The sequence below is a fragment of the Zasmidium cellare genome (assembly GCF_010093935.1).
Source record: "Zasmidium cellare ATCC 36951 unplaced genomic scaffold M409scaffold_30, whole genome shotgun sequence".
Lineage (NCBI taxonomy): Eukaryota > Fungi > Ascomycota > Dothideomycetes > Mycosphaerellales > Mycosphaerellaceae > Zasmidium > Zasmidium cellare.
This window is the reverse complement of record NW_022986974.1, coordinates 344546-369459: the sequence shown is the minus strand read 5'-3', so window position 1 is coordinate 369459 and position 24914 is coordinate 344546. Positions and strand designations below refer to the sequence as shown.

Genomic DNA, 24914 nt, shown 5'->3' with positions numbered 1-24914 from the left:
TATGCCATGTCGACACAGGTCTCCCAAAAACCAAACTTCCCTCAGCCATCCGTATCCATAGGTATCTGCTTTCCTCCCTCCACACAAAGAAGCCATTTTCCTTCTTGCTCAGCCGCTGAAACAAGCATATCTTGCCGACATTCTTCCGTGACGAGATCGCCGATCCCAGTCTCAGCCGCAAGGTGAGTGAATCGGCTAAACATGTGATGCTGAGAACTTCATGTCTTCCTCTGTCGGCAAGCCGGACTGTGGATATCTTGTCAGGACGACATATTGAATTCAAGGCAGGATGAGAAAGGTATCTGGCTGCGTGTATGCTTTGGCTCGCCTGTGTGCTTTGGTCCGCCGGTATGCTTTGATTCGTCGGTGTGCTCTGGTTGGCCGGTATGCTTCGATTCCAGAGAGTACTGTAGCAGACATGTAAGGCCGATCCCTATGAGGATTCCGACCGTGCAGCCGAGGATGAGAAGTGGCAAAGCATCGCTCCATTCGCAGCTGTCCAGAAATCCGGTTGCCAATGGGGTCGTGGAGGGCTTGACTATGGTGACGGTGTTCTTGTCCATGGTGTTGACCTTTTGATGATGGGATGGAATGTCTGCATTGCGAGGATTGTCGTATTGGGTGGTGGCTTTGCTCGCGGATATTCTGCTGTACGGATGTGACGTTTGTTCTGATGATGTGGTGGAGACGAAAGCAAAGCCAGGAAGACAACACAAGACTCGACGTCGCCTTCCATCACTTACTGATCTCACATGGAAGCAAGCGCGGCACAGCCAATAACAGAGAGTGAGGAAAGAAGCAATGACTTGGAGAAAGAAGTAATGACTTTCCCCAGACCCAACAACTACCTAATGTAGATTGCCAACGGCAACCTCAAGCAAGGCGGACAAGTGCCATCAGCTCCAAGCAATGTTGTGTTCTTCTTACTGTTATCAACAGAATCAACCCTCAACCCAATTCTCGCCCTCACACATACCCTCCGGCTTGAGCATCACCTCAGCACACCTCCCCTCATCGAGCGACTCCCCAGCAACAATCCACTTGAGTTGCTGATCGCCCTCGCAGACTCTCCATCCACCGAACTCATGAGCACCGTGCAAATCAAACGAGATACCAGTGTGTCTGGAGAGAGAAGCGCCTTCTGAACCCCACTGTGGAATGAAAGAGACTTCTCCGAACCCAACCTTCGGCGGCATGAGCGAGAAACCCGGATGATAGCACCTAGTCACACTGTCAACGTTGTTGATCATAGCGAGCGTGTCTCCACGGGCCCAAGCGAAGCTCGCAGCGTGAACGACGTTGCGGCCGACCACGGCGGTTTTCGCGCCATGACCTGGGTTGTTCGGCGCGGCACTGTTCTCGCCGAGCGGTGTTTGGACGTAGAACTCACCAAGTGACTGCCTGCCGCGGATGACTTCAGTCACGAGCTTGAAGGGATTTTTCTCGAGCAACTCATCACAGCTGCTGCCCCAATCGTTTTGATCTGGAATGGGCCAGCCTGGGTTCAGGAGAGGCGCCTTGGGCGTCATCGAGGGCTCAAAGACTCCGTCGCCGGTGGTCGTGGATGGCACGGGCTTCTTTGGTTTTGGGGTCTCCTTTGGCTTCTCTGCCTTCTTCTTCGTGGTGGTGGGTTCCGGCTTAGCATCGGGATCGACGATTATCGGCCAGATTGGCACGACTGGTCTGGTGGGCTCTATGGTCGCAGTCGACGGAGCGCGTGTCTGAGCAGCAGTTGTGCTGGAGCTCTTGGTGCTGGTCGAAGTAGAGGTGGAGCTCGATGCTGGGGAAGATGCAGAAGAAGAAGATGTGCTGGCCTTGCTCGAGCTTGGGGCGTTGGTGAATGGAATACCACCGCCGCCATTGAGGATGGTTGTGCTGACAGATGGAACTGCCGTGATGACAGAGGTAACAAGTCCGGTCGGCGTAGCGATGGCGGAAGTGGCATCGACAGATGGCTTGAAAGCAATGTCGACAGCAGAGTTGGCGCCCTCTGGCTTGTGCTCCTGCTTGAAGTAACAGATACCTGCTCCTGAGCCACCAACACACGCAAAGCCGATACACTTTGGCATGGTGTCGCAGAGTGGGACACAAGCCGAGAAGGAGTTGGCCTGAGCCAGCGAAAGATCGCCACCATTCGCATCATAACCACAAGTGACTTTGTAAAGGCCGACCTGAGGTGGGAGCTGCTTGCAAGATGCGCCAGCTGAGACCAAAGGGGTTGGAACGACAGACGTGGCAGAGATCTGTGGCATGGTGATGGTGGCACAGCTGTTGCCAACTCCACCAGTGACCGTCCCAGGCACACCTGGTCCAGCGCGGACCTTGACGGCGACATCAGCCGGGGACTCGGAGATGGAGTTCTGCTGGAATGTCTTGAGGTAGCAGTAACCGTTAAGCCAAGAGAAGCCCACACAGTTGAGGGTCTGATCGCACTGGGCAAAGCAGTCTTGGAATGTCGGGCTGGTGACAGCCTTGAGGTTGCCACCTGGGATGTCGTGCTTGCAAGTGATTTTGTACAGTGAGCCAAATTCATCGGTAAACTGGCTGGGACCACTGCCCTTGGCGAGGGCCTCGCAAGATCCAGCTGCTATGGCGGTGGGCGCTGCACTAGAACTGCCACTCGAAGATGGGCTCTGTCCGGCTTGTGACGTCTGCGAGGGTCGAGCGCTTGGAAGGTACGCAGAGTCGGCATTGTTGGGATTCGACGCACTGGCTACTGCGCTGTTCTTGAGATAGCAAGGGTCCGAGCCGCTGCCACCGAGAAAGGAGAACGCGACGCAGCCGTCCTTCTTGGCACACGCATCGAAGCATTCGGTGAAGGATGAGGCCTGAACAGCACCGATATCATTGCCAGGAAGATCAGTCTTGCAGGCAATGGTGTAGGTCTGGTTCTTGCTGTCAACGTAGGTCTTGCCAAGCTGGCTGCAAGACTGCCCAGTGCTGGAGGTTGGGGAAGAGCTTGGAGCACTGCTGGTGGACGAGCTGGGAGTTCCGCTAGCACTGGAAGTTGGAGAAGAGCTTGGAGCGCGGCTGGAGGCCGAGCTGGAAATTCCACCAGGGGGGCCCTCTTCTTGAAAGCAGAAGTGATGAATCTGAAAGCAGGCAAGTACGTGCCTTCGGCGCTCTTCAAGTAGCAGAAGCCGGTTTCCTCTCCAACGAAGGTGAAGCCTGTGCATCCAGGGGTGTTGTCACAAGCAGCCGGGCAAGCGTTGAAGCCACCCCAAGCCACGAACTGGATTGCAAATGCACCCTGCCCGTTGTCTTGGCTGCAGTGGACCGTGTACGTGTTATCTCCAGACGTAATTTGATCGCCATCGTTGTACTCGGCGCCAAGTATGCCGCAGGTGCTCAGAGCAGCATCGTGGACGACAGCACCTGGACCTGGCGGTGAAGCAGTTGCAATGAGTGACTCGATAACCTTGGTCGCTTGGTCACCAATTGAGGTGACACCCACTGTTTGCGTGCCGGACAGGACAGGAACCGAAGCATTGTTGATGATAGGAGGTGGTGAAACGGACGCAGTAGTAGCAATTGAGGCGCTTGCTGAGAGATTGACTGTGAGATCACGTCAGTAGTATTCTTGACTTACGGGGACTCGCTTACCTGTCTTCGACGGAACTGGATCAGCCAGGAAAGCGGTGACGGTCTGTACGACATTTGCAGCAGTCTTGCTGGCGTCTTGAACAACCTGTGGTGTGGTAGTGGGCAGCGTAGCAGGAATGATGATTGCTCGCGTAGCACCGTCAATGATGGCCGAGGATGTCTTCACATCGGTAGGAAGAGATGATGGCAGGTTTGTGAAAATAGTCTTGACCAGAGGATCAACGGGCTGTCAAATTGTCAGTGCCTTGTCGTTGCAATATGTGCAAGTCTGCTCACAGGCTTGGGAACGCCAATCTGGGGTGCGGCGTCTGCAACGAAGGCAGCCAAAAGGCTGACAAGAACGCTCTTGGGCAGAGACATGGTGATTGTGCAAAGGTAAGAGGACGGAGCAGGAGGAAACGCGCGGACGCCATGTCCTTTTTGATGCTGCCCCTGACCATTTTCCGTGCGGGTCGTTGAGTTTCTGCTCCATAGTTTGATCAACTGAATGTGTTGCAGAGCGTAGTACACCAGAGATCGTCGAGCTCATATTGAATGTATGTCGAGTCGTAAGCGGAATGTCGTCCAGCTGGTAAGCAAAAGCTGAAGCGGTATTGGTGAGCCAGGGGCTGGAGCCAAGTTTCCAGCACAATCATGACGCTAGGACATTACCAGGCCAGCGTTCTGCCTCTGAAAACCTTCAAGTTTGGATATAATCGATTCCGAGCTTGCCGGTCGTGCTCTTCCTGGTTCTCCTGCAAAGAGGGCAACTTGAATCAGCTTAATTGTTCCGTACGAAACAGTAAGCCTGCTCAAGTATGATAGCTGCCGTACGGTTAGAAGCACAGAGAGGTGCCTATCGCGTTGACTCCTCATCACAGGGTACGCAGTCCTCGTTGTCGAATTCGTTTGCCAGCTTGAGCACACCAGTGCAGCTTTTCCGACACAGCTTCGATGTGTTCCTTCTGCAAACGCACATACCACCTCTGTGCCACACGAGAGGATGCGAGGCTATGACGTGCCCATACTGGCCGTTAGAAGGTAACAGGAAGTATGGTATTGCCATGCATAGGCTGTCGGCGCAGCTATGTGCAGCGGCCTTGAGGGCACCAATCCGCTTGCCAAAACTTGAAGAGATCTCATGTGGTCCCTTCAAGAGTGTTTGGCAGGTGTCAATCATGGCTTCCCTAACGACCAGCAAGCTTGCGGTGCAGACAGCGTGGTCGAGAGCGTCAAAGAAAGTTCTGAACTCCATGCTCAATGGGAAAGGGTTCTTCGAGCGCTTGCCCTTGGCTGGTTGGAAGTGGAAGAGCTTCGTAGAGTTGACAATGTGAAATGGACCGCTTCGCATGCATGGATTCCAGAATTTGGTCCAGCTTTCCAGCTCATGTTCGATCGTACTCAGCATGTTGATTACTCGGAGTCCTTCTTCCAATGACAATTGAGCCCCCTTCTCGCAGGCTGCGTCTGCTTTTTTCAGAGCCTCCGGCACTTGCTCTGCAATCGAAATCAGAGCAGTGCCACCGCTTTGACCGAATGATCTAATTCGCCTCCTTGCAGCGATACCGGACCAGAAGTGGAACAAATAGAAAGAGCAACCAACAAGTTCAGGCCACCCGGGAGCGTTTGGGTCTGCCTTCATATCATCGTCTAAGTTGTCAAGCAACGCAGTGAGACCCTTCGAATGATGTAGCCAGCCCTCGCCGGCAAAGTCCATGGTCCTGAATGCCTCAGTGATTTGCAGCGTGACGATAGTGCCCACATGAGCTCTGTTCAACCGATCTGCGCTATTTTCAAGTTCCTTTCTGAGAAGGCTAAGCGCAGTCGTGTGCATGCCCAAGCCTGCTTTGAAGAGTCTCGGGTCGCCAAACTCCTGACCGAGATGGCACAGCGAAGATGCATCCAGTGCCACGACCAGTGCCGGGCAAGTATGCATTGACATCATCATGAAGCCGAAAGCTGCCTCCATTCCACTGACAAGCTTCTGTGGGAACCAGATGTCGCATGATCGTGTTCTGAATTGTAGCCGGTACGCAACGGGAGAGGCTATCGTGATTGATACAGATCCAGATGGTGATACAAACGCAGGCCCAGTTGGTCGATGGAATTCGTTCCGAGCGATCAAAGCCCATCTCGAGTTGGAATCATCTCGTTTGTTTCTTGCTTCATGGCCTCCCTCCCACAGCGCGCAAGGCACTCCTGTTTCGTCTTCCGCCTCGCATGACTCCTTCTCAGGTTCGAGGCGGCATTCCTCACTGGTTTGCTTGATCACATACATGGTCGGACTTCCCCGATCAGCCCCGAGCAGATCCTCTCGCGGCATTGCAGGAGGCTTGAATCGTGCACGCATTTTGGGGCCTTGTTACGCTGTTGATGAGTATTTAGCATGAAGACGTGTATCTGCATATAGCTGTTGTTGCGTGTAGAGCGCGCATCTCAGGCGCATCTCACGGTCTGGACCTCGGCTGCACCTGCTGGTGGCGAGAAGGGGATTGGGTTTGGATCCTTCGCCCGTTCAGTTGTTCAGCCTTCAGCCCTACTGCCAACCATCATAATCTCAGAAGTTTATTACCGTGGAAACCGAGTCTGACAAGCTCAGGAGGAAGTAGTTATCAAGCAAGCGAAACTGCTCAATTCAGAGACGAGACCGAGGGCCTCTTATTCTCTCCAAGACGTCCCACAGAATGACTGTGAAGCCAGCATCCCGGCCATGAATGTGTCAGCTCAGAAGAACGTTGACCGAAAGAAGACGATCCTAACACTGTATCGCAATGGCCGACAAGTTGGGAAAACAAAAAGATGAAGACGCCCTGAGCGTAGCGAAGATGCTGTCCGAGTCTACTGGCCATCTCCTCATAAGTCTCAACAAATCACTTCTGGATCGCTTGAACGGCCGGCAATACGATAGTACAGCTTACCAGGATGTCCTGGATCCCGATATCCACATTGAATTGCATGGCAGGATGCTAAAGGGGCCGCAAGGCTTTGTAGACGGATACAAGGATGTCGCAGATTTGAGCCCTGGACTCCATGTCTCCATTACGAACAGTTCGGCGATTGTGGATGAGCGGCTGGATAAGGCCACGGTTCTGCTGCACTTAAACCTCACTGGGTTTCTAGAGGAGACTCGGCGGGCAGGGACAATCTTGTCCTGTTGGAGAAGGCACGAAGATGGGAGGTGGACTTCGTACGCCTACCACATGTTCTACGGCATACAAGAGTTTCATTGAGGCTGCGGTTTGTGCCTTGGAGCCGATTAGGTGGCACGGCCCGTCCATCAGCATTTTATGGAAGGTAATCCCGCAGCGACATCGATATTGAGACACGGAATCGCTCAAGCCTTCACACCATCAAGTTCAATCTTCTCAATCGGAGAACCCCAACTGTTGTCCTCCATGGCCTCTTGCTTCTCTTGCCTGCGCTGCAGCAGATAACAGACGATCGTAACGACAAACAAGAAACACCCCATAGCAATCATCGCCCAGTTACCCTCATACCAGTCCGGCGCCTGTGTGGTGTTGTAGAACAGCAAGCTCCAGAAAAGATACACCGCGACGCTGAACATGTTCATCGAGGCGATAACGATGGAGCGCATGGCGTCGTCTTTTCTCGTAAGATCGTTCGCCCACGCGAAGAAGACGGTCTGGCCGGCATATTGGCAGCCGTTCAGGATCAAGGCTGCGAATTTGGCGGCTCGAGTGGGTGGAGACAGCATCAAAGCACCGGAGATGATTGCTGTGAATGAGAGGAAGATGCCGACGTGCCAGCGGTTGCGAGTATTGTAGTCGCTATACCATCCCAGGATCAGTGTCGCAACGATTCCCAACCCGCTGACGGACGACGGGATATAGTTGACTTGTTGGACCGTGTAGTCTCCTGTGCTCTTGAGCCAGAGCTGCATGATGGCGTTGCTGGAGTACATCTCTGTGTTCGAGCCCGCAATCCAAAGAAGAACGAAGGCCCACCAATGCCATGAAAGGACGACACGGCGGATCAGACTCCAGCCCAGGACACCTCGCTGCTTGTCCACTTCGGGTAGCCGCTCTATAGCCAGCGTCTTTTCCGCTCCAGTCAAATACTTTGCGCGTGTACTCGACGGCGTATCGGGGAAGACCAAGAACCCATAAATCGCAACAGGGAAAGTGATCAGAAAGTCTATCACAAACAGCCATCTCCATCCAGCAAGACCAGAGACTCCATCCAGGTTCGTGTAAATCGACCCTTGCATGATGCCCGAGAACAGCGTTCCAGCAAGTCCCGAACTCGTGAAAATCGCCGTCCTCTTCCCAATCTCCGCAGGCTTGAACCATGAGCCCAAAATCCACTGAGTGCCGACAAAGCAACTGGCTTCAAAGAAGCCCTGGAAGAAACGGATCACCATAATCTGCCATGGGTGTTGCGTGAAGCCCGTCCCCAGCGTCAGAAATCCCCAGCAGAGACAGGTCGTCGGCAACCAGATCCTGGGCGGGACCTTTTGCATGATCAGGTTAGACGGGATCATGCCAGCCATGTAGCCGCCGTAGAAAATTGTATTGATCTGGTTGAGTTGGGTGCCCTTGAAGCCAAGATCTTCCTTCGCGCCAGAGACGTAGGCATTGTTCAGATTTGCGCGGTCCCTGAGAGACGTTAGCGAATGTCTTGAATACGAGACGAAGTGGCTTCTTAAGTATACGCACAAGTAGTTGACCCAGTACATCAAGCAGACATACGTCAAGATAAAGAAATCAATTTTGAGCAAGAGTCTCGATTCAGCTTTTGTCGGAGGTGGTTTGCCCCAGACGGCCACTCGTATCTTGTGCAAGATGCCCATGTTAGTGGTGGCGAGGCGCTCAGAGAGCGAAGGAATGTGGCAGTCAAACAACAGAAGAGTCGGTGGCGGCGAGGCTTTGTTGATACTCAGTCGCTGGGTCGATGCTCTGAATGTCTTCTGTGAATTGTTGGCCTATCTCCAGAACAAGACGGCCGGCCGCACAGCATCTTCGCCCTCGTTCTTGGCATAGACTTGCAGATAGCCGGTGCGGAGGGGTGAGGTTCAGATAGCGCGGGCGAGGCGATCTGCACCAATGCCAAGCCCGAGATCGCCGTCTTTTAGCCTAAACAGGGACCACATGTATACTAGCATGCAGAGGGACATTGCTATTCTCACGGAGAGTAGTAAAGTTGTTGAGCATGGTTCGTGACAGAGAGGTTGGAAAGCCATGAGAGCAGCGCTGACAGATGATTTTGGTATTATCTAAGCCACTCATGGAAAAGACAGTAGAGAAGACAATAGGAGCCAGCCTAAAAGAACGTACTATCCGAAGACCATTGCCAGAGCGGGACAGAAGAGGTACGAGACTCGACAAAGTAGTCCCTTGTCATTGCCCAGGACTGTTGTGAGATGCTTACTCAAAGCAAGGGCAGCCAGCGTTGATGCCTGTGAAAGTGATCAGTATGCCGTGTGTTCAGCAAAAAGGCGAAACCTGATGGCATGGGGGGGCGGGCAGATGTTAGAGTGTAGTACTTACCACCAACGCAAAATCCGTTCCAGCCATTGCATCCGTTAGGAGCGTAGCAAGACTGAAGTGGGCAGTGGCTGAATCCTGCATTAGCAAAGTCTACAGGGGCTCAAAAGCGCTCGATACTTACTCCTGTTGACCATAGCCACCATGGCCTTGGCCACCTCGGCCGTATCCACCCTGGTTGCCGCGGTAGGGGCCTGATTATTCAATCAGTATGAACTGAACAGCTGACGGAGTCACACGTTAACTCACGGCCGTAGTTGTAGCCATTGTTGTACCTGTTGTTTCCGTGGCCATTGCTTCCCCAGCGGTTGCCCCAGCGGTTATTGTTATTGTGGTACCCGTTGCCGTAGCCATTGCGCGAGTACGGGTCAAGGCCGCCTTGCTGGTAGCGGTCTCCGTAGTTGTTGTAGTCGTCGTCGTCTGGGAGCACAAAGATCAGATGGCTGCATTGCATCGACTTGGACATTGCTACGCACCATAGTCCTCTGGATCATAGTCCTGCTTGCCAGCCTTTGCTTGGCCAGCTTGCTTCGCCTGGCCTGCCTGTTGGGCCTGGCCGGCTTGCTGGTTCTGCTGAGCCTGGTCGGCACGGGCTTGGATGGCGACGTCAGGCTAGAAAGAGATCAGTGTTCTGCTGGTAATACTATACGACCACATTAGGAAAACGTACCTGGGCGACCGGGCCTGCCAGAGCACCGGTGGCGGTGACGCCGAGGAGGATAGCTGCAATGGTCTTGAACTGCATGTTGACTGTTGTTGCTGAAGACTGGGGAAGAGACTGTATGTAGTGCCTGGTGCTGTAGTTTGGGAGTAGGCTGGCTCTCTGCTGGATCGAAGGTGTTCAAGCTGCTATTCTTCGGTCTTATATATCCATCGCAAAGCGGACGCCGCGGCGTTCTCGCCTTGACGAACCTTTCCGTTGAGCACAACTTTCCTCAGAGACTTCGTGCTGTCGTCTGCTGCGTCCGTTCCGTGCTGCAAATCGTAATTGATCTTCATCGTTATAGTTGATTGCAGGCAGGCCATGGATGCAGTGGAATATCCTTGGATAGCAAGCATATCGACTTGCGAACAGAACGACCAGCTTCGGTGAGCAGAGATGAACGTTGCGAATGTTACAAGTCGAAGACACATCAGGTTTTCGAAACGTCGCGAGTGGGTGAGAGCGGTAATGCATTGTGAGATGCGGCGAAGTTCGATGCTGGGGAAGAACAATGTCGTCAACACTGCAGGCACATCCAAGGGACATTGAAACAAGGTGATCACTTTCGAAGCCCCAAGCTTGTCCAAGAACCCATCTTGCGCAATCAACAAGCGTTGGCTGTATGATAATTTGACTTTGTTTCGAGCGACTCAAGCAATTGAGCTTAACATACGAGCCAGGCTGGCGGTGTCTTCCAGAAGCCAAATTTGTCTCAAGAAGACTCGCCATCGAGTTGTTCGTCGAGGAAAGAGGGTACTTTGAGTATATTGAATCCAAAGTGCAACAGAGATGGCACAGTCGACACGACCGACTTGACGTTCCGACAGGGGCTACTGGCAGCGGGTCGTGCGGATATGACACTCGCAGCGACGCTGTCTGGGCGAGTCGTGCGACTTCTCGTTGCCACGCTCACACACGAACGCATGGAGAAGGCACGCAGCCCGTCTCAAAGGCTTCGCTCTTCACTGAGTGACAGAGTCCTCAACCACGTTCGAGTTCCTCTCAGCCCCGACGTAGACTCCACGGCACGGCAACAATTACGTTCCGGTATGACGGACCGCAGGATCCGTCAGTAACTCGATAGACCAGCGGTGACCAGCCAGAACGCCTGATCCAACATTGTCGGCAGCGAAGGTGACTTTGACGTAGCGTGGCAAGACGCAAACGTCAATCAAACTCTCAGCAAGTCTTCGATGCATAAAGGAGCCGCGCAGAGCTTCCCGAGTCGTCGAAACTGGCAAAACGTCTCAAGTGGCTTCTGAAGAAGCATATCGAAAAGGCCCAGAAGGCATGCAATTGCTGTTGTCGTCGATCCAGTTGAAGCGACGTTCGATGTCTTGATCCCTTTCGGTTATTCGATCACCGTAAGGCCCATCGTCATAATTCACAGGTATGCTGAACCCTTTGCTGAAAATGGCATTTCGTACGCAGCGCGCCCATTCAACCCACTGCCAATGTCCGTGGTCCCGAAAATACTGTGTGGCAATATGGACAGGGAAGAAAGAACAGATGCACCCAATGGTGCAGTTCGACGGCTCGACCAAATATGGAATACACCGGCACAAGTTCATGACGTATCCGAGTACCTCTGTTTCAGAGACCGCGGCCTCCTTTTCCGGGTTCCAACCTGGCACCACCTGCTGTCGAAGAGAATGCACCTGCTGTGTGCAGCCTCTCAGGAGAAACATCCTCAGCCAGTATTGTGAGTACAGGTAGCAGTTGAGATAGCTGGAGAACCAATACGCCCGGTCGAGCGTTCGATCTTGCACAAGAGTCGTGAAAGCCGTGAAGTTCGTGATGTCAGCCAACGTGAAACAGGCTTTGCCATTTTTAACCGTCCGAGAGCTCAGCATTGCCACTTCAGCCTTCATACCGGATAGCAATGTCTCGCAATCGTATAGCAGATCCTCAATATCATCCATTATGTGAGGCGAGTCCACATCGAGGTTGTCGCAGCGTTCCAAGAGCCCGGGTATCTGCTGGCCTGATCGATAAGAGTCGCTGTAGTCCTCGTGGAGATCGACTTTGACCTGCGCAGCCAGCCATTTTGGGGCGGAGTAGTATGATGTCTTGCGTGATAAAAGAGAGCTCGCCAAGGAAGTCCGCGTCGATTGATAGAAGAGCATACGCGCAAGTTGGCTGTTCAAAGCGCGCGGCCCACGAGCGGTTATGATCTTCTGCAGGCCTTGAAGATGGCCGAGCCAGCCTTGGCCATGTTGCTTGATCTCATTATACATTTCACATTGGCATAGGACCGAGGAGGCGGCCATGATGTCATCGGCATACACGTTTTTGGGATTGGAGAGAGCATGCGCCAGGCTCCTTAGTCCCAGAGTATATGACTCCACTGATTTGCGCAACAGTTGCTCATCATTTAGCATGCTGCCCATCTGAACCAGACTGATAGCATCGAGTGCGTGCTTCAAGGCTGGCTTCGGCTCAGAAATGGACACCGCCATGCCCAGCCACCCAAAATGAGCATCTTTGAACACTGACTCTTCTGGCAGAAAGTTCTGAGGAATATAGGTGTCCATGAAGGCGCTGTAAAGCTGGGCCCGATTCGCAGCCGGACTCTGCAGTCTTCCCAGTTGATTCTGATGGGCCGAGATCAGCGAATCTTCGGACGAGCTTGAGCCGGGGGAAGGATCATGGCTCAGATCCAGTGGTTTAGAGACATGTCCGGTTTTCAAGTCGTCATTGTCCTTCGCTCGTTGCCAGACGAGGCCCGTCTGATCTCGAAATTCGATATCGCCAGGGTTCTCGGTCCTGTAGCCTGGGCATTTGACTCCATGTATGGCGCATCGCTGGCAGCCTGGTCGGGTCAAGTCACAGCGTATCTTCCGAGACCGACATTTGTAACATCCATTTGAACGCAGCGGCATGCTGCTTTGATACGGCCAAGCGCTTGACGGAGATGGGTTCCATGATGTTGTTGGCGATCTGCGAGCTGGAGTTGAAGTCCCACACGCGCTACTATTCTAGGCCGGCGCTTGTGACTTCCGAGGACGAAGCTCGGAAGGATCCGGATCCTGCCGAGAGAGCTTTTGGTGCCTCAGGCATCAAAGAGACCACAAGGGGTGATTGACATTACTTGTCTGTGTATTTGATGCTACATCGTCTACGCAAAGATCCTCAACGGTTTATGCAGATAAAACCCCGGATCATTGAACCGCAAACCCTTATCCAACTTCGCAATCGCCTCGATCTCCTCCTTCGTCAGATCGAAGTCCGAAACTTCGAGGTTCTGCTGCAACCGATTGACATTGTTCGACTTTGGAATGACGGCGATATCTCTCTGCGTCGCCCACCGTAGCAATACCTGCGCAGGTGTCTTGCCTGTCCGCTCAGTAGCTTTCTTCACGGGTTCAACGTCCCAGAGAAGAGGGGTGTCTTTCGCACGTTCGCGGAATGCTGGTGGCAGCTCCAGGAATGACTGGGGTCCAAACGAGGAGTATGCTGTGACGATGATGCTGAGATCTTTGGCCAGCTCGATGAGTTCGGGTTGGACAAGATATGGGTGATGCTCGATCTGAAGGGATGAGATTGGGTGGCGAGCGTATGTCGAGATGTCGTAGAGGAGTTGTGCTTGGGCATTCGAGATACCAATGGACTTGGCGATGCCGGCATCAACGACTTCTTCGAGAGCCTGCCAACTCTCCTGGGTGGGAACTTTGTCGAGTTCAATCTCTTTGTGGTCCTTGTCCAACCACCAGCCCTTGGGTGCCAAGTCAGCCACAGTCGGACAAGTGCAATAGGGGTGAGCTTACAGGATATCTGATATCCTTTGGATCGACATATTTCAGAGCGACCGGAAAGTGGATGAGATAGAGATCGATGTAACCCAGGCCCCAGGCATCGTTCTGTGCCTTTGCCATCTGGAGAGCATGCTCCTTGCGATGGAAGTTGTTCCACAGTTTGGTGGTCACAAAGATGTCTTCTCGCTTGACGAGGCCTTCATCGATCGCACGATTGATGCCTTGACCGGCCTCCTTCTCGCTAATGAAGGTCAGTCTGGACGGACAAAGTAAGGACAGGGCTGACTTACTTCGCATAGTCGTGGGCGCCATCAAACAGACGATAGCCGACTTTGATGGCCTGGTAACCGTCAGCCTTTCACGGTATCGTTGCTGATGGTGGCAGAACTCACGTTATAGACGGTGTCTGCTGCGCTTTCTGCTGGAACTTTCCAGAGCCCAAACCCGACCAAAGGCATGGAGTGGCCTGATGCCAGCTTCACTGTTGATTGAGGCATTGTGGTGGTGTCTTGACGTTGAACGGTTCTTGAAAATCGGAGAGTCCTGCGCAACTCTTTGCATTCAGAGACATGGTGCACTTATGTAGACGGCGTTGCGGTCTTCCAGTCGAAGTCGTGTTGCATGATGTGGGCCATCGGTACTTGTACAGGTTGGGTCAAAGGGAAGCTGGAGGCTCTGCCTTCCATCTGCAACAACTCGTGTTGTCGGGCCGAGTATTCGTTTCAAATGCCGGTGCACCCATCCCAGCCATCTCACACATGTGAAGCACTATAAATGCTGAGGCTCGGTTCTGATCAATCATCGTCGTCGATTTCCGGGAACGAGGCGTATGCCTTCGTGATCTCGTCACTCATGGTCTTGACAAAGCTCGGGACCACTGTTCGAGTTTATCCAACGGCCAGCGATGGGTAGGATAGATGTTCCGCATTGAGCACACGATCGAGGACCCAAGAAGATGCTCACTTTGATGGTTTCCACCCAACAACCTCCAGCAACTCCAACATCTTCGCTCTCGTCAGAACTGGCCTTCCTTCAACTTTGTCCATTGACGCAGCAACCTTCTTGAAAGAAGCCTCCAACTCTTCGGACGCCTCCATCTCGACCTTCTCATGAGTAGAACGAGAGACTGTCGCCTCCGACGTAACCACGACCGCAACCTCCACATCTGCCTCGCCAATCACGAAAGTTGCATAAACATTGGTCCACCGCCAATACTGCCCTTCGTACCGTCTCTCCTTCTGTCGAAATTGAAATCGCTTGATGTGATTGAAAGCATCAGGGGCCAATGAGTCCAGCCATGTCTGAACGGCAAGCTTGTGATCATCGCTGAGCAAGAGGCGGAATTCGTGATTCTGGTAGAAGAGCGCGAGTGTTTCTTTGCGGGTTTGGCGACAGACACGCATGAGGGTCTGGCCACGGCATTGACATGAGTGGAGGCCACGATAGGCTGGGACGGGATTGTATGGTTTACAGTCTCCGAATGTGAAGACGAGGGCGTAGATGGAGTTGCGGAGTTCTGGTGGAAGGCCAAGGAAGGTGGATTGTTTTTCCTCAACCTTTAGGGCTTCATGGTCGCTAGAGAGTTCTCTGCGTTTTGGATTGGGGGCATCCTCTAGTATAGTGTCTCGCTTGCGTTTGGGGCCGGTCATTCGCTCGGTATTGGCTGATTTGTGTTCCATGGCACCAATATCAGTTGAAGGTGATAAGTTCAGAAGAGCGGTTTCGAAGGACTTTTTATTTTCAGCTCACCTTCGAGCGGATGGGAGCTACTCACCGATCGAGTGCAACCCGAAAAATGCGAGGCTGCAGGCAGCGGCACGTCTCTGCGAATGCAGAACCTCCGTAAGTGCCATCATCGCCACAAAGTCATGCCCGGAAAGGGCGTCGCGAGAAATGAGGTTGTGTATCACCTGACGCTCTCTTTCAGCATCAATTGCCACTGCTCGGGACGAAATCGTAGACACATGGAAGGAAAAGGAAGAAAGCAAGAAAGAAATGGATCATGATAGAAACCCCTTCCGTCAAATCTCTTGTTGAACTTCGAGATGACAAGATTTGTGTTATCCTCAAAGGTCATACCTGCGTTGCAGTGGAATATCTTCCTTGTCCCGCTGAATGGTATCCCTTGAGATGGAGCGAAGAGCCGTGCCGAAGCTGGCGTTGTGAGGTCGTCGAAAGGTTGTGCCCATGCCCAGAGGAGGGTCAGTAATCACTCGTCATCAACTCTTCCAAGTTGGAGGTGTAGATGAAAGTCGAATTGTGAAGAGCATCTGGGCAGGTGATGTGGCTTGTGGCATAGCAACAGTGACGTCACCAACTCCAGCACCTCATCCGCACTTCGATCTGGGACGACGAGAGTAATGATATTCGATGAATCGATACCGCTTCGGACATGACTCCGCGATCCCTGGTCTCACGCAGTGTACCGAGCAAAAATGCAGAAATCATGCGACCTGAAGACGGATAGTTTCGGGGAGGAGAAAGGAGTCGAGGCTTTTCCTTTTGCGTTGGATCGCCATCGACAACGCCACACCAGAATTCGACCCAGCGAAAGCATCCTTTCACCAACGAACTAGCAGTGTCGGGAGTCCACCATATCGCCACAGGTTTCCGTCTGCTTCATCCTTTCCGGGACAGCTTCAATCGAGCAGTGTTGGCCTCGCCCAGCCGCTCCCGGGCGCCTCGAAGCCGATAGAAAGCGCGTCGAAGATATGAGAAGACTCGAGCAGCGGGCGGCAGTGAGACAGCAATTCTTTCATCTCCAGCGTTGAACCGTCCCGACTTCTTCTTCATCATCCACCCTCGATCTTCGGGACCCTTGTGGCCAGGACACCCTGTCGCGCCCCAGTCCGCTACCGGGTCTCCAGTACTCGCCAACCAACAAGCCGCTGCGGTGCAGACCAGTGGGTTGGCCATTGCCTGCCCACGCCACGTATTCGCCAAGATAGAGAATCTCATCTACGTATGTTGTTTCGCGGAGCCACCACTTTTCGACCACCTCCTAACCCTCACGCAGGGCGCGAACCTTGAGATGGTTCGCATCGACACCGTCCGCGAGTCCAATGCCCAAGCCAAGGGGCTGGAGGATCTCGTGGCCGTCTTCGTAGGCGGCACAGGGGGCATAGGAGAGAGCACCGCCAAAGAGCTCTTCATACGCACCACACGACCGCGGGCGTACATCATCGGCAGGTTCGAGACCCTCCAATCTGTACCCCACGACATGATGAGCGAAGCTGACATGGTGCGCAGGAGCGAAGAACGTGGCAATAAGATCTGCAACCAACTGCACGAGTTAAACCCCCAAGGCAAGGCAATCTTCATCCAAAAAGATATCAGCTTGATTCGCAATGTCGACGAGCTGTGTGCCGAACTCAGGGAGCGCGAGCCCAAGATTCATTTCCTGTTCCTGACAGCAGGCTTCATGACCCTCCGCGGCCGAACAGAAACGCCTGAAGGCATGGATCGTAAGATGGTCGTCAACTACTACGCACGCATACGATGTATCCTCAACCTCATGCCGAACATTACGGCTGCCTCCGAGGCTGGAGAGCTCTCGCGTGTTATCACCGTCCTCGCCGCCGGCTCTGAGGGTGACGTGCGTGTTGACGACCTCGACCTCAAGCACGACTTCACCCTCCATGCCTGCCTGGCGCACTGCGTCGTGATGACCGACTTCAGCATCGAAGAACTCGCCAAACGATACCCAGGCACATCCTTCAGCCATTCCTATCCTGGCACGGTCAAGACAGGTATTGCAAATGAGCTGAGCGGGCCAGTGAGACTAGCGGTCAAAGTCATGTACGCCGTCATGACGCCATGGATCCTCAACGTTCAAGAGTCCGGCGAGCGGCACTTTTTCCAAATGACCAGCCAGTGCTACCCTGCCGCAAACGGCGGCGTAGGAATCCCTATCCCACCAGGTTTGACCGCGATGCGAGGGACCGACTTCCAACCTGGCAGTGGCGCCTACCTCCTCGACTGGGACGGGAAATCGACCGGCGACGAGAGCGTCCTGAAGAAGTACCGCGAGATGGGCCTGGGCCCCAAAATCTGGGAACATACAATGCAGATGTTTGCGCAAGCAGAGCAAAGGTCACGCAAGGATTCGAAGCGCCCCGCGCAGAGCGAAGCCGAAGGTGCTGGACGAAACATACCCAACCCACCTGGCTGGCGACCTGCTGCTTAGTGAGGAGAGGCGCTCACATGTGGGTGGGTTTGGGATGTTTGATACTGTTATTTCGAGCGAAGGCGCTGGTGAGGGACTGTTATATTACACGACACTGGGAGGCTTTCTGCTCTGGGGTTTTCGATCGGCGTTAGGATGGACATGGACATACATATGCTGCTAAAAGATGGAAATGCTGGTGGACGGGATGCATAGATGAGATACGGTATAGTATGGGTTGTGCTTGTGCCCTCAACACTTCATACTCAAAGTCGTCCCCTTTCTGCGAGGGCTATCACTCACACCGACAGCACCGCTCTATCCGGATCAGAGCAAAAGGCTCGCAATCACGCACGTGGACTGTCCACTCCAGTTGGGCATCAAACCGCCCATCAAAGCCCAACGACAAACGGCTCAAGGCCGGCACGTCCCAAGTTTCAACAACCCCGAAGAACGACATCGTCACCAAGCCAGGACCATCCTCGTAGATTTGGTCTTGGCATCGAGGAGGCTGATATAACCAGTGTTGCGCCATACGGTGTTAAGTGATCTGGTTGTTGGATCAGGCTTGCTCCCTCACTTGCTCCCTCACTTGTTATTGCTCCTTTACTTGCTTCCTTACTTAAAACTTCACTTAATTCTTCACTTGCTCCTTTACTTACTCCTTACTTGCTCCTTTGATTACTTTTTCATTTGCTCCTTGACTTGCTGCCTCACTTGCTTCCTTACTTGTTCCCTCACTTGCTCCCTCACTTGCTCCCTCACTTGCTCGGCCGAGTTGAGACCTTCCTCTGGCCACTTGAACCACCGAGTAAACTCCGGATCATGCAGCGCCATGTACAATGCATGGGCAGCGGGCAAATCAGCAATATCTGGATGGAGGCCACCGATGAGGATGTCAGGATTGTCAGGAAAGAGCTCGAGGAGTGGCTTCAACGGAAGCGAGTCGAGATAACCACCGATGCCGGTAAGGAGGCAGTAACAGTTCCATGCCGCGAAGACTTTGACAGGAAAGTACGTCATGGCATAGTTGAACATTCGAGTCTGGGCCGCGACCCCCTTGGCGCTGATTATCAGCGACCTTGTTATCTCACAACTCTCTTTGTCGCCGGTGCGTTTGGGCGTCCCTGAGCTCTGAGCCTCTGCTATGGGTCCAAGCACAGTCTTGTTCCTGTGAGCGAAATAGTCCTTCAGGGCGAATCGTATGGGATAGTTCGGATCTCGAGCGGCATGACCAGCCACTGCACAGGCAGTGTTGACGAGCAGGTCGCAGAGCTCGCCGTGCTGGTACGACAATCCGTGCATCATGCGCTCTGGGTGATAGATGATGAAATGGAGCCTTTTCTAAGAGCCATTTTTATTCATCACCGCCATGACATGCATGAACTTGCCACACATTGGTACGTTGTCCTTCAGAGAGAAGCAGTGGGTCGGATTCATGGCGGCTTTCGTCTTCTTCATGGGGGTATCACCGAAAGAAATGATGACCTTGGCTGAAGTGTTGTCCACGATGCACTGGAAGAAGCTATCCATTGCAGCGCAACCTTTGGGAGACACAAGCGCCTTGTATGGCTCGTTCGCGTACTTCGAGTTGTTGGAGCGCAGGGTCTGCGCGTTGCTCAAGCGAATACACGCTGTGTCCACGAAGAGGAGGGATTCGGTATCAAGCTTCTTGTCGACGGTCCTGGGGCATGGACTCTTCAAGTCTCTCGTTTTGCCATATTCGAGAGACGCCGTTGTCGAATCAGACGCATAATGCATCACGATGAGGATCTTCGAGTCGAGTTTGCCCGAAGGAGCAACCATTCGCGCAGGTGGCAACTGTGGGTCGCTGGTCATGATCTCAGACAAGAGCTTCAGCCATCGGGGGAGGATGTCGAGGGTAACGCCCGCAGCTCGCCACTTCGTGTATTCATTGAGAATGGAGAATCCCGGAGGCAAGTTATCGAACTCTTTTGTCAGCTGTTGACAGAATGCAGTGCCGTCATTGGACTCAGAAAAAGCAATGGCCCCATCAGTACCAGTTCCTGTCCACTGTCCTAAGGTCATAATACCAGTGCGTAGCTTGAGCCTCTCCTCGAGTGCAGCTATGAGGTTCTTGGGTTGCTGCCTGCGGCTCGTGTGTAACTTCTCTCCGGTGGGCGCATCATCGTGCTGGCGCTTTCCCTCGTAGGCTGATTCAACATCATCAACTTCTGGCTCGAGCGCGAGAAGAACCTCACTTGACATTTCCTTGCGCCCTAGGAGCATGGAAAGCATTGCAACATGGTGCACCTCTCGAGTGAAATCATCTTGATCTGACCCTGTGGAGGGCGTGTTGGAGGGCGCGTTGGAGGTCGCGGTGGCGTTGGTAGATTCCTCGAGCTTGCGCTTCTTGTTGACTTTCTCACGCTCAACTGGAGCAGCGGTGTGACCAGATGCATCGTCGTGAGCCTGGATGTCGGCAGGGGAGCCACCGCCACAAGCATCACAGCATACGAACGAGGCCGGATTGATCAGCGTGCAGACTGCGCATTGCCAAGTAGCAGGCTTCGTCGAGGTGGCGACGGAGTCGGCTGAGGGAGTGGAACCAGCGGAAGGGATAGAACGAGTGGAAGTAGGCTTGGTCGAGGTGGCCATAGAATCGGCTGAGGGAGTAGAACCGGCGGAAGGGATAGAACGAGTGGAAGCAGGCTTAGTCGAGGTAGCTATAGAGTCGGCTGAGGGAGTAGAACCGGAGCAGGGATAGAACCAGTAGAGGCGGGCTTGGTCGAGGTGGCGATGGAGTCGGTGCTCAAATGGGCTGGCAGCTCTGGTATCTCCAATGCAGCTGTGTGGAGAAGAAGCTCGTCGATGCATATCTTGACTTGTTCGTCGTGGCCATCCAGCATGTGCGTTTCGAGCTGCCCGAGCGCATTGAGGAAATGCCAGTCACTTGTACTCGTAGGGGTTGGCAAGCTGTTGTTGGTGTTGCCCATAAAGTCTTGGACGGCCAGATTCTTGATCTGACTGAAGACCTGTTGAGCAGCATTCGTTTCATGTTCGCTAGCATCTTCATCAACACTCGCATGCTCTTGGTCGTCGTCGCTCAGCGTCTCGTCGTCTTCGCTCTGCATCTTACCGTCTAACTCGTCGCGTCGAGTAGTAACAACATCGTGCTTCATTTGGGCTCGTCTCATGGCAGGCTGTCCGTCGACTGAACCTCGTGTCATGGTTCACATCTTACGGATGGCGCGGCGCTTTCGATCCGGGCCCAGTGTTGGCACTTTTCCAGCCCGATGCTCCTTCGCCGTGTCCGCGGACAGGCGAGTGCTCTTCATTGTGGTCGAGCAAGTGTGGTGGTGCAGTGAAGGCGAGCAATGCGAGTGATGTTTTAAGCCCTCGCAGTAGTGTGCAATGTACCAGATAAATGGTCCTGTTAAAAGGTAAGTAGTATGGACGCTTTCATATTCTGTTGAATTGCAGAACTGGATCTGCTCGCTTAAGCCACAGTGGTATGTGTAGGTAGGTAAGGTAGGTGATGTCCCGAGCTGCATATGCATATAGAACTCGGAGCGTGTTTTTCCGTTGACCTCACCTACTCCTCCTCTTACCTTACCCCTCGAATATAACTGTCTTTGCATGTAGGTCATCTTCACTCCCTTTGCCTCTGCCTGTTTCAAGGACGATGTAAATATCGGAGTTGATTTCCAAGGTTGTTCAGGATAGACGACATTCAAGATGAAGTTCCGCGATGGTATTCCCTCATCCATACCATACCAACAATGGCAGTCAATATACTCTCTTTAACTTTCAACATCAGGAATGTGGCTCCAAGCCTCCTCCAAAAGAGTCGAATACGCCGAAGAAATCTACTCCCTCACCCAACAAGACAGCAACAAAATCAGCCTCCTCTGCCCAACAGCCCAGATCCACTCGAGAGGCGACACGCTCAACCGATCGACCTTGACCGTAGACTTGGAAGCTGTGACGGATGGAATACTCTCCGTGGAAGTCACTCACTGGCACGGCGCTGGGGATCAGGGACCGCATTTTGATCTTTTCCCGGATGGAAGACCTCCTGTCGATGCTTCGATTGAGAAGAGCGATGCTGGAACGACACTCACGGCGGGGGGAATCGCAGCTACGGTGACGGCCCTACCTCATACATTTGACATTCGATTCCATAGTACCGATGGGAGGCATAAGCTGACGTCTCTCCTGAATCGAAGCGTCGGGTTGGCGTATTCTCCTGCGACGAGTAGTCCGATGCAGACGGCTGATATGCGGGATTTTAAGCATTACATCCTGACGCAGACGACGCTTGGGGTGGGCGAGCAGGTGTATGGTCTGGGGGAGAGGTTCGGTGCGTTGAATAAAGTCGGCCAGAGTATTAATTTGTGGAATGTGGATGGGGGGACGTCGAGTGATCAGGCGTATAAGAATGTGTCGTTTTGGTTGTCGAGTAAGGGTTATGGTGTTTTTATCGATGCGCCGGAGAGGGTCGAGCTGGAGATTGGGAGTGAGAGGTGTTGTCGGGTGCAGACGAGTGTTGAGGGTCAGAGGTTGAAGTGGTATATCATCTACGGTCCCACGCCGAAGGAAGTCTTGAGTAGGTATACGATGTTGACTGGCAAGCCGAACAAGGTCCCTGCGTGGAGTTTCGGCCTCTGGCTGAGCACTTCCTTCACGACTGAGTATGACGAGAAGACAGTCAATGGCTTCCTGGAGGGGATGCGCGAGCGAGATATTCCTGTGCAAGTCTTCCACTACGACTGCTTCTGGATGCGAGGATTCCATTGGTGTGACTTCGAGTTCATGTCTTCGCATTTCGCGGATCCAAAGGGTCAGATAGCGCGACTGAAGGAGTCGGGTCTAATCACCAAAGTCAGTGTTTGGGTCAACTCGTATCTAGGACAGGCATCGTCGGTGTTCAAAGAGGCTGCTGAGAAGGGATATCTGCTGAAGCGCAAGAACGGAAACATCTTCCAGTGGGATCTGTGGCAGGCTGGAATGGGAATTGTTGATTTCACGAACCCAGAAGCTTGCACGTGGTTCGTCGACTGCTTAAAGAAGCTCTTCGACACAGGCGTGGATGCCATCAAGACCGACTTTGGCGAGCGAATTCCGACTCAAGATGTACGGTGGCATGACACAAATGTGGATGCTGCGAAGATGCACAACTATTACTCGTTCATCTACAACAAGCTCGTCTTCGAGGCGTTGCAGCATCGGTACGGGAAAGACGAAGCGGTTCTCTTCGCGAGGTCAGCTTGTGCTGGCACGCAGCGGTTTCCTGTCCACTGGGGCGGCGACTGCGAGAGTACCTTCGAAGCAATGGCGGAATCGTTGCGGGGCGGTCTGTCACTGGGGCTGTCAGGATTCTCCTTCTGGTCCGTGGATATAGGCGGCTTTGAGGGATATCCAAATTCGACCATTTACAAACGATGGGTCCAGTTTGGCTTGCTGTGTTCGCACTCAAGACTACACGGAAGCAATTCGTATCGTGTGCCATGGCTGATTGACGATGACGACAAGAGCGAGCAAGGCTGCTCGGCAGTGCTTCAGAAGTTCACACAGTTGAAGTGCAGGTTGATGCCTTACTTGTACAGCCAAGCCATGGAGTCCATCAAGCAAGGATGGCCTGTGAGTGTCCGAGCGATGGGGCTGGAGTTTCCCGATGACCGTACTGCATGGTCGTGTGATCAACAGTTCATGCTGGGTTCGAGCATCTTGGTTGTTCCCGTTTTCGACGAGACTGGAGAAGTCGACTTCTACCTCCCACGAGGAACGTGGACAAGCATCTGGGATGATAGCACAATCAAAGGCCCTCAATGGGTGAAAGAGAAGCATGGCTTCGACACGCTGCCATTGTATGTAAGAGAAGGGACAATTCTGATAATGGGCAAGCCTGGGGCAATACGTACCGTGTACGACTGGACATTGCCTGGAGAGCATGAGGTCCGACTGTATGAGCCGAGGGCAGACTCGAGATTTTCCTTGTATGACGCCGAGGGGAAGCTCGCTGCCGTTCTGGAGGCGGAAGAAGATCGTGGCGTGTGGAATGTTAAAGGAATGGAAGCTCGAGTGCGCCGTCTCAGTAAGGACCAGAATTACTGAGAAGATGTGGCGGTGCAGATCGTGGTCTGTTCTGACTTCCTGAGTAGGTAGTCCGTGAGGTGCGGCAACCTTTCCTTAACTTACTTCGCAGCTTGCTCCGTAACTCACTCCTCAACTCCTTCTCAGCTCACTTCGTAACTTACTTCTAAACTCACGTCATTAGTCTTTAACTTCAATCGACGTAGTGCTGTGCCAATCTGGTGGAAGCCATGATAATTGCGCTGCCGTTGCGTTCAGCTCGCGCTTGTGAAGACAATATAGAGCAGTCTCGCCGCAGTGAGGCCGTTTAGGTGTAGAGTAGTAGTATAGTGATGATGAGGAGAAAGGCCCTTGTAAAGCTGGAGAGTGAAGTGTAGTGGCAGTACCTGCCAGATGAGGTCGAGGATCAGCGGCGCAAGGAGTCTGGACCAGATGAGGCTCGTGAGGCTAAGGCAGCGCCTCACATATGACATTCTAGTTGGAGCTATCTCCAAAGGCCACGGCGTCGGCCAGCAGCACCGCCCTCTGAAAATCTGACCTGGAGTTCATCGTGATCGCAGCTGGACGTGCAGTGTCGTTGTTGTTGTTGAGTGGCCGCGTCAGACGTCAGAACGGCTTGGGGCATTGAATTTCAATGTCACCAGCCACGATTGTGGCTCAGTCGTGCACAGACCTTCGAACATGATGACTGTCTTCGCATCCAGGCTTTCACTCACACATCCATCTTCGGGTCCGAGGCCACGTTGGTCGACACCAGCCCTACCCGTCGCAAACCATCCCATCCGACCAGCTCCTCGCTATCGAGACGATGTATCAGGTGGCAAAACCACAGCTCACGACGTTATGCAAGTGATTGGATCCTAAGGACATGCCAGAGATTGCGGCCGCAGTAGCATGTCTCGGAAGCACGACTTCCATCCACGCCCCTTATACCACTGTCGACTGTCGCTCCCAGCCATCCGCTCAGGGGATCCGCGTGCCGTCTCCATGTGCCATGAAACAGAGACCACCAACCTGGATAGCGTCGGCACATTGCTGCTCGGCATCCAAACACATGCGGTGGGACGCCCACAGATTTGACATGCAAACTTCCACTCGAATATCATCCATTGGGTTTCGCCGCACAGCGGGATGACAGAGAAAAATCT

The 24914-nt window shown here is 53.3% G+C and overlaps 10 protein-coding genes across 10 annotated transcripts; 3 read left to right on the top strand and 7 right to left on the bottom strand.

The window, feature by feature from the left end:
- Window positions 1-941: 941 nt before the first annotated feature.
- Window positions 942-3963, bottom strand: M409DRAFT_57458 (uncharacterized protein; the record flags this gene model as incomplete). The annotated part of the gene is made up of 4 exons (XM_033813635.1): window positions 942-3042; window positions 3111-3555; window positions 3604-3829; window positions 3880-3963. The coding sequence occupies 4 exons, from the start codon at window positions 3961-3963 to the stop codon at window positions 942-944; spliced, it is 2856 nt and encodes a 951-aa protein (XP_033664464.1).
- A 475-nt stretch (window positions 3964-4438) lies between these two features.
- Window positions 4439-5932, bottom strand: M409DRAFT_57457 (uncharacterized protein; the record flags this gene model as incomplete). Its single annotated transcript, XM_033813634.1, has 1 exon — window positions 4439-5932. One exon carries the CDS (start codon window positions 5930-5932, stop codon window positions 4439-4441), a length of 1494 nt encoding a protein of 497 aa, XP_033664463.1.
- Window positions 5933-6353: 421 nt separating this feature from the next.
- On the top strand, window positions 6354-6812 carry M409DRAFT_26183 (uncharacterized protein; the record flags this gene model as incomplete). The annotated part of the gene is made up of 1 exon (XM_033807995.1): window positions 6354-6812. One exon carries the CDS (start codon window positions 6354-6356, stop codon window positions 6810-6812), a length of 459 nt encoding a protein of 152 aa, XP_033664462.1.
- A 104-nt stretch (window positions 6813-6916) lies between these two features.
- Window positions 6917-8392, bottom strand: M409DRAFT_68474 (uncharacterized protein; the record flags this gene model as incomplete). The annotated part of the gene is made up of 2 exons (XM_033817860.1): window positions 6917-8198; window positions 8259-8392. 2 exons carry the CDS (start codon window positions 8390-8392, stop codon window positions 6917-6919), a joined length of 1416 nt encoding a protein of 471 aa, XP_033664461.1.
- Window positions 8393-11036: 2644 nt separating this feature from the next.
- M409DRAFT_26181 (uncharacterized protein) lies at window positions 11037-12671 on the bottom strand (the record flags this gene model as incomplete). Its single annotated transcript, XM_033807994.1, has 1 exon — window positions 11037-12671. One exon carries the CDS (start codon window positions 12669-12671, stop codon window positions 11037-11039), a length of 1635 nt encoding a protein of 544 aa, XP_033664460.1.
- A 236-nt stretch (window positions 12672-12907) lies between these two features.
- M409DRAFT_26180 (uncharacterized protein) lies at window positions 12908-14041 on the bottom strand (the record flags this gene model as incomplete). The annotated part of the gene is made up of 4 exons (XM_033807993.1): window positions 12908-13504; window positions 13557-13785; window positions 13835-13884; window positions 13937-14041. The coding sequence occupies 4 exons, from the start codon at window positions 14039-14041 to the stop codon at window positions 12908-12910; spliced, it is 981 nt and encodes a 326-aa protein (XP_033664459.1).
- A 462-nt stretch (window positions 14042-14503) lies between these two features.
- Window positions 14504-15223, bottom strand: M409DRAFT_57454 (uncharacterized protein; the record flags this gene model as incomplete). The annotated part of the gene is made up of 1 exon (XM_033813633.1): window positions 14504-15223. One exon carries the CDS (start codon window positions 15221-15223, stop codon window positions 14504-14506), a length of 720 nt encoding a protein of 239 aa, XP_033664458.1.
- Window positions 15224-16575: 1352 nt separating this feature from the next.
- Window positions 16576-17730, top strand: M409DRAFT_68471 (uncharacterized protein; the record flags this gene model as incomplete). Its single annotated transcript, XM_033817859.1, has 2 exons — window positions 16576-16733; window positions 16794-17730. The coding sequence occupies 2 exons, from the start codon at window positions 16576-16578 to the stop codon at window positions 17728-17730; spliced, it is 1095 nt and encodes a 364-aa protein (XP_033664457.1).
- Window positions 17731-18390: 660 nt separating this feature from the next.
- Window positions 18391-20900, bottom strand: M409DRAFT_57452 (uncharacterized protein; the record flags this gene model as incomplete). The annotated part of the gene is made up of 3 exons (XM_033813632.1): window positions 18391-19053; window positions 19114-20382; window positions 20424-20900. 3 exons carry the CDS (start codon window positions 20898-20900, stop codon window positions 18391-18393), a joined length of 2409 nt encoding a protein of 802 aa, XP_033664456.1.
- Window positions 20901-21408: 508 nt separating this feature from the next.
- On the top strand, window positions 21409-23787 carry M409DRAFT_68470 (glycoside hydrolase family 31 protein; the record flags this gene model as incomplete). The annotated part of the gene is made up of 2 exons (XM_033817858.1): window positions 21409-21424; window positions 21491-23787. The coding sequence occupies 2 exons, from the start codon at window positions 21409-21411 to the stop codon at window positions 23785-23787; spliced, it is 2313 nt and encodes a 770-aa protein (XP_033664455.1).
- Between the last annotated feature and the right edge of the window lie 1127 nt (window positions 23788-24914).